This window comes from Chaetomium globosum, genomic scaffold (genome assembly GCF_000143365.1).
Source record: "Chaetomium globosum CBS 148.51 scaffold_2 genomic scaffold, whole genome shotgun sequence".
Classification (NCBI taxonomy): Eukaryota; Fungi; Ascomycota; class Sordariomycetes; order Sordariales; family Chaetomiaceae; genus Chaetomium; species Chaetomium globosum.
Window position 1 is genome coordinate 2,233,162 of NT_165977.1, and position 7,737 is coordinate 2,240,898.

Below are 7,737 nucleotides of genomic sequence, written 5' to 3' on the forward strand. Positions count from 1 at the left end.
GGGCATTTGTTGTGACGCCGTCTGAAGTCCAGCCTCGAAAAAAAACACGTTCTTCGGTCTCAGGCTGTTTAGTGTCAGATTCGTCCCAGCCAGGCAACAGGGCACACATCCCCAAGAGCGCGGACGTGATAACCGATAATCCCATGCAGCGCTATCACTCCCAGGGCCCCGCTGTCCAAAACACGACACACCAAACGCCAATGGGTCAACAAACCCATCCTCTCGCTCAAGCAAGGGCTCGGATAAAAGTCTGCACCTCTTGCATCTTGCATCGCGAACGGGCATCTCGCCACAAACAGGATGCAGACTGCAGCCGGTCGCGCAGTCCCGGGGCCCTTCATTGGCCCGTATCTGTTCCGACTAGGAAGTCTTCGCTCCTCCCTTGCAACAGTCCGTCCACAACCTACACAGTAGCGTCCATACACCACCTAACTACACTCGAGACTAATAAATGCCCCGCTGCCGGGGGGTTGGCCTTGGATCCTCGGCACTCCACACTTTTGGTTCCGTTCGACGCCGTCCGTGTGCAGACGGTGAGGTCTGAGATCTACCTTTGGTGTGGGCGGGTCAACCATACAAGTAAGCCAGCTATGCTGACTCGGCCGCCGCCGATGCTCGGCAGTCATCCATCGTGCGCCTCCGAATCGGTTTCTGCGCCGCAAAACCAGGGTTTGGTTCGTTATTGTGTAACTATCTTACTTGGTTCGTCGGAGACAGTCCGAAGTAAGGTACGAATACGTTACTTGGTCATTATCGGACCCCAAACTTGTGACAAGCGTTGCTTGGTAGGTGGTATTGCTCGCAAGCCACCAAACAGCAATTGCCGGCGGCAGGGGGGTGTGTGTGGTGTGCTGCAGGCGTTTTGAACTTTTTGCTGCTGCTTTGCAGCCGGCGTCCTTAGCATCGCATGCACGCAGGGGCACGCGAGTCCCTTCGAAACACTCGCTCCATGTCTGTCTGGCGCAGCGCAGCGCGCATTGCATTGATTGAACACACCGCCCGACGTCATGTTGGAGGCGGCCAAACGAGGCATTGCCTCACCCACTCCTCCACCACTCCGATCATCAGGGAGTTCCCGTCTTTCGCTTAAACGATGGAGCCGACTCCTCCAACAAACCCCATAAGCAGCTGAGCACAAGCCAGATAAGATAGATAGTTAGCGACAAACAGGATCCCAAGTCAAGCAACTGTTGTTACAAGTCAGGCGCCCCACTCGCCATCACCCGCGCCGAGTCATCTCGCAGGGAATTCGAGGGCAGCGGGTGGATCGTGGACCTACCATAGTACGTTCTCACTGGCTCGCGCGCGCGATCCCGCCCCGCGCCGGTGGCCGCCCTGTTTGGGGGGGCCTTTTGCAGCCGTGCAGGTCTATCCGTCCGACCGCACATGTCCCATGTTTTTTCTGGTTGGGCGGCCGCGTTTGCATGGACCCAGCAGCACCAACCCAGCAGCAACAGAGCGGGCAACGGGCAATGGTTGGTGCTGCTGCATGCTGCACAGGCCGCGTCCGCGCCGGCCAGGGGGGCCCGATGGGAGCCAACAGGCAGGCAGGCCGCAGCCGACGGGCCACATCGCGGGCGGTCGGTCGGTCGGTCGCACGCAAGGCCGCCGCCGGGAGGCCTATGTACCTCCTCCCTCACCCGGGAGTTGGGTTGAGCAGCAGGGCTGTGGTCGGATTGTAACTATTCGATTGTGTGCCTTGCTGTGGATGGGTTTGTTGGTTGTTGATGCTGTGGGATTCCTTGGAATGACGCAGCTTGCCCCGTCGGCCTCGGTTGCTCGGAGGTGCCGACGCAAGACAATCCTTTGGGTTGGGTTGCTGTCAAACTGAACCACAAACTCAACCTAAAACATTTTCTATTTTATTTTTCACCGAGGCCGCTTTTTTCCAGCTTGCTCGGTCTGGCTACGGGGCCGCCATTATGGCCGCTTTCACGGAGTCACCGCCAACGGGTTTGTCGAGTTCCCCTTCACGGCACCGAGAGAGCGAGTACCTGGGCGGGTGCGCGAAGGACGCCGTGGACGGTTTGTACGGATGTATGTACCCCCCATCGAAAGGTACATCGCATCACAGTCGTCCATGCCACATTGGCGTCCTCCCTCTCTCGTCCGATGGAGTGCGAGCTCGTGGAAGAGTTGGGTGAGGTCCACCAAGGCCTCTCTCTCTCTTTTGCCTTCTTTTTTTTGCGGCGCGGACGGCGTTGTCTTGCTATTCTACAAACCAGCGAGGACAAACTCGTTGCCGTTTGGGTAGCACAGTAACCTGCCAGCGCCGCTTCCCCCTGCATCCTTTCTTGTCCCCGTCGCACCCTATCCCATCCATCCCATCCCATCCTTTTGTCAGCAACTCGGTTGAGCTCACTCATCGCGGGCCACGCCGGTAAGAGAAGTGGTGGAGTGGTGTGGTGTGTGTGGGTGAGTGGGTGCCCGTGTGTATTTGTGTGTGTGGGTGTGTGTGTGTGTGCCTCCTCGAGTATTTGTGATAGCCCCTTGCTCTGCTCTACTCTCCATGCTTTGTCCCCCAAATAACCCTCCAACCGTTGTGCCCTACCGTCCAGGTATCAAAAAGGCCAAGCAGCATCCAGTCATCCCCAGGCCAAGTAAAAACCCCAGTCAGACCAAGTCCCGCGCTGCCGCCGCCGCGCCGCGCCGTGACTGCGCCGCCATGGGGGTGGCCTGGGGGACATGACGGAAGCTGGGAGGGACGGGTCTGGCCTTGATTCGGCCAGTCGGTCGTTCTCCGCCGTAGGTACGCTTATGCATACGTATACGGACGGGAGTGGGAGTCGGGGGTGGCCGCGGGGGGCGGTTGCGTATACGAACTGGACTGTTGGCCGTTCTCGATCCCGGTCGATCCGGTCGATCCGAGCCGGCAGAGCAGACGTCCGTGAGGGAGTGACTAGGTTTATGGCTGTCTCCCGTTTACCTCCGCCGCTCATCTCCCCAAAGGGACTTCAATCGTTTCAGGTGTCTGTGACAGAACCATATGGGATGTAACCGTGAGAGTCCATCCTTCGGGACTACTCGGGCGTATTGGGGGCGGTGGCGGCTTATATCGTGAGCGGCGCCTCCCGTATATGGCTGCCGTCATGAGAATCCCCGATTAGAACTTTAAAACAAGAATTCGAGTTCCCGATGAATTCAGAGTTTCCCGAATCCCACCCCCTGGCATGGAGAACAAGGTGTCAGACGGGTGAAGAAACAAGGGGTGTCAGTTACACGGTTCAGGGCACCCAACGGAACGACGAAAACAATGACGAGGTCGTTTTGAATACCTCCGATATATCAGGGACGATAACTAAAGGCTTCCCCTTGAATCTTGTGGTTGGATGCCCGCTTGTTGCAAACTCATTTTCAAAGTAGGGTCGAAAACATAACCATTCGGTCGGCCTTATCGATGGTAAAACGGCTGGATGAAAAAAATATTAGCAGTTTTAGCAAACAAGAACATAATCAAAGACCAGGGGAAAAAACAAAGAAGGAACTTGAGAGAATTCCTCGATATAAAAAGCCCAAATCCCAGGTTTGCATTCATCGTTTTGGCTTGACACTTTCGTGGTTCAATGTTGTCAAACGTTAGAGGCGGCTCATCCCTAAACATCAAAGTATAACCACGCATATATCGTTCTGTGTAATCCATGTCATACCGTTGATGACACTTTCATTACTTCTTGTGGTTCGGGGATGGACGTCGAATATAACCCTAACCCTATTACACGACCACTTAATCCATGAACGCTCAACCGCATCTCATCAACTCTTTTCATCCGCCATCAAATACATCACGCAAAACATACCTGGCATCAACATCACCAATACCGGCCCGTTACGCACAGTCAATTTCATTTTTTGCGGCTCCCCCACATCCCAAACTCGCCGACAATCTCAACCCAACAACAACAACAAAACAAAAACACCACAACACCACAACACCACACAATGAACTCCCTCAACCCCCCAAGGAAAAACAACCCCCCACCAAACCCACCCTCCAATGAACAATCCCCAGAAGAAGAAGAAGAAGAAGAAGAAGACTACATGTCCATGACCTTCACCACCACCCCCTCCACCACCACCCACACCCACCCCCACCTCAACCGTCAACCCCACGCCCCCGCAGAAACATCCCTCCAACGCCGCCAGCGCCTTCGCCGCGAGGCCGAGGCCCGCGCCCATCCCAAATCCAAAGCCGAGCTCGCCGCCGAGGCCGACGCCCGGCGCGAGGCGGCGCTGGCCCAGTCGCTGTTTGAGGCGAAGCCGCAGAGTAAGGGGTTGGCGATGATGGCGCGGATGGGGTTTAGGGGGGGCGGGTTGGGGAGGAGGGTTGATGGTGGTGCTGGTGAAGGGGGGGAGGGGGGTGGTGGTGCTGGTGGTGGTGGCAGGACGGAGCCGATTCGCATTGAGATGCGGGATGGGAGGGAGGGGATCGGGTTGGAGAGTGAGCGGAAGCGGAAGGTCAGAGAGGCGGCGGAGACTGCGGGGGAGAGGGCGAAGCGCGCCAAGGCGGAGGAAGGCGAGTATAGAGAGCGCTTGCGCAGGGAGCGCGAGGAGGCGCGGTGGGAGAGGCAGCTGGCGGCCGCGCAGAAGGTCGCTGAGCGGATGGCTGCGGAGAGAGAGGAAGAGGAGGCTCAGGCGGAGGGCAGGAAGGTGGTGGTGCGCCCGTTGAAGGGGATACCTGTCGTTTGGAGGGGGTTGGTTAGATCGCGCGAGGAGGCCGAGAGGGACCGTAGGATGAGGTATGATTTGGAGCAGGGGCTGGCGAGGCTGCCTACGTATGACGATGCGGAAGAGGATGAGGCCGATAAAAAGGCACTTGGGAAGGCGGCGACGACGTATGCAACGGCGGAAGACCTGGATGAGGAGGATCCTGAGCTGGAGGAGTTCAACGCCTTGCCGGTGGATGAGCGATTGCAGAAGGCGGTGGGGCATTTGCGCGAGGAGTATCGTTACTGCTTCTGGTGCAAGTTCGCGTACCCGGACGAGGAGATGGAGGGGTGTCCGGGGTTGACGATCCCGTGCTCGTCCCTGACATTGCTAGCCACCTCGCTGCAACTCGTTTGCCAAGAACTCTTCCCGATCTTCCGCAAAACCTCCCACCCCCCCCCATCAGTGCTTCCTATTCCTCCGACCGTGCAAATGCTGGCGAAACGCGGGCGTCTCCCTCTCCCCCTGCCCCACGCTTTTCCATCCTCGCACCCTCCGTCTCCACCACCAACCTCCTCCCCATCCCATCCTCCCCCGTACCCCCCTCCCCCCAACCCTCCCACCTCACCTTCCCCACCCCCACCGCGCTCCCCCAATTCGGATCCAGTCCCCGCACAAAACCGAGCCAGTACCCCATGACCAGCGGCACCACCCCCGCGTTGTACGTCCTGTAGCTGGCCCGCGCGAGGTAGCCTCCTCCTCCGCTTCTGCCGCCGCCGACGTTGTCGGGCCCGAAGATGGCGGCCGAGTCGAAGATGTGCGGCACGCCGAGGCCGGCGGCGAGGTTCTGCGTGTCGAGGACGTTGTAGCGGTAGGCGTAGATTTGGGGGGTGGGTGTGGGGGTGGTGCTGTTTCTGTTTCTGCTTTGTGGGGGGGTGGTGTTTGGGTGGTGTTGTGGGTGGGAGTGGGAGTGGGAGTGGCGGTGGAGGTGAGTGAGCACGTTGTGCGATGGGCAGATAAAGGTGGCTTCGCCGTAGGCCTGGCTGGCGGTGGGGAACCAGGGGTTGCGGTTGGGTAGGGGGGGCAGTTGGGGGTATTGGGCGAGGATGGCGGTCGTGTCGTTGGTGGTGAGGAGCGGGTAGTTGTTGCAAAAGAAGAGGGAGACGTCGTCGGGTGTGGCGGCGTTCGAGACGAAGACGGAGCCTTCTGTTGTAGAGTTTAGTGTTGGTTGTTTAATGGGGGGGGTAGAGTTGAGAGGACGCACCGTTTGTGGATGTCCCGAACATCACTGGCACGTCGATGAAGTGTCCCTTTTCAAATAACCGATAGGGGAGATCGCGGAGGAGGTCTCCGTCAACACACGGGGTCCAGTAGAATAGCGGAACAGGCGGATCTGGACGCCCAGGGAACGGCTGTGCATAGTTGGCAGCTTGTAACACGGCAACGTCCTTGCCCCGGAGACAAGCCATCTGCTGGGACGGATGCAGTTGGCCACAGCCTGTTTGCCTGACCACCCGGTCAAACTGGTACTCGAGTTCCTCGACAAAGGGCTGGGCTGGGAAGAAGTTGGCCTGTGACATGGCTCCCACAAAGAGATTGTCGTTGCGCCCACCGTAGGCTACCAGGTGCGTGGCCACAGAACCGGCCCCGGCAGAGGCGCCGTGGATGACAACGTGGTCGGGGTCTCCCCCAAACTATATTGACAGTCAACCAAAGTAGGGGTGGGAAGAACACGACATCCCGACTTACTGAAGCAATATGTCTCTTTACCCACGCCATAAGCATCCGCTGGTCCAACAAACCCGCGTTCAGATCCCCGTCCTCCCTCACCCGTTCGCTCGCAAGAAATCCCCAGAGGCCGACCCGGTAGTTGAAGTTGACCATGACAATGTTGTGGTCAGACCGTTGGACGACTTCGTTGCCATCCCAGTTGGCGTTGGGCGTTGTGGCCCGTATCCTACCCACACCATCAGTTAGGGGCCATGGCACACCAGGGTGACGCTGAGGAACCTACCACCGCCCTGAATAAACACCCACACAGGCAGTTTAGACTTCTCGGTGGCATTCGTCGGTGCCCAGACATTCACAAACAGACAATCTTCACTCTGCCCATGCGCGGGATACGTCACGCCGTTTCCGAGGCATATTGGCCCATACTACCGGGGGGTCAACGCACTATTTAGAGCAGACATTCGCAAGTGATTCACGTACCGCCATAGCCTTTTCCACGGTCCCCGTCGGCACTGGGGCAGGTTCAACTGGGGCTTTCCATCTCAGATTACCAAGTGGTGGTGCGGCATATCGCATGCCCCGGAAAGAATTCACACCGTTGGACAGACGTAGGCCCTCGTACGTGGTGTAGTTGAGGTTGGCTCTGGCAGTGCCAACGACAGTAGGCTGCGGTAACAAGATGAGGTCAGTTTGCGAATCATAGCATTGTGGGGGCGTAGGGCGTCCGAGGAGGTCATGTCGACGAGGTATGTAACTGGAGGGTTCATATGACATAGTATGGAGGACGGCATTGTGTGACGGACAGGATATGCCAGCTGTGAAACTCCCACTACAGCGTAACAGGAACTGAAAGAGACAATAACAGCAGAACCTACCCCATCTCTACCATTCCCACCTGACCTGATCACCAACAGCCATACGCCCACTTGCACCACCAAGACCAACACCACCGACAAGACGAGCGCAACCGCTGTACTCCCCGACGGCTGCGGTGATGCCCAGGTACCAGCCCCTTTGGCACAAACAACGACCCGTCTCCTGTCATGCGCCTGTCCGAGAGGGACATTGTGGGAATAATACCTCGGCCGGCCATTTACCTCATCCCGATAACCACCATCATCGCCGCCACGGACATCATCCAGTGATGGTGTTGTCGAGGGACGGCTCATATCTGCCAGAGAGGACTCGAACGAGGAGGCTCACACCATGCCATAGAAGGTCTGCTACTGGGTCAGTATCACCATTATAGAATAAAGAATAACACGAAGAAGAGTCGGAGAATGACACATACCTAGGGCTCTAAAGGTAGGTAGGTACTCAATCAACCGAGTCTATCACAAGCAACAATAAGCAAAATAACGA

The 7,737-nt window shown here is 57.6% G+C and overlaps 2 protein-coding genes across 2 annotated transcripts; one reads left to right on the plus strand and one right to left on the minus strand.

Moving 5' to 3' along the window:
- Positions 1 to 3,939: 3,939 nt before the first annotated feature.
- CHGG_02840 (uncharacterized protein) lies at positions 3,940 to 5,343 on the plus strand (the record flags this gene model as incomplete). The annotated part of the gene is made up of 1 exon (XM_001229355.1): positions 3,940 to 5,343. The coding sequence occupies one exon, from the start codon at positions 3,940 to 3,942 to the stop codon at positions 5,341 to 5,343; it is 1,404 nt and encodes a 467-aa protein (XP_001229356.1).
- A 533-nt stretch (positions 5,344 to 5,876) lies between these two features.
- Positions 5,877 to 7,441, minus strand: CHGG_02841 (uncharacterized protein; the record flags this gene model as incomplete). Its single annotated transcript, XM_001229356.1, has 5 exons — positions 5,877 to 6,338; positions 6,394 to 6,601; positions 6,682 to 6,800; positions 6,856 to 7,041; positions 7,382 to 7,441. 5 exons carry the CDS (start codon positions 7,439 to 7,441, stop codon positions 5,877 to 5,879), a joined length of 1,035 nt encoding a protein of 344 aa, XP_001229357.1.
- Positions 7,442 to 7,737: the final 296 nt, after the last annotated feature.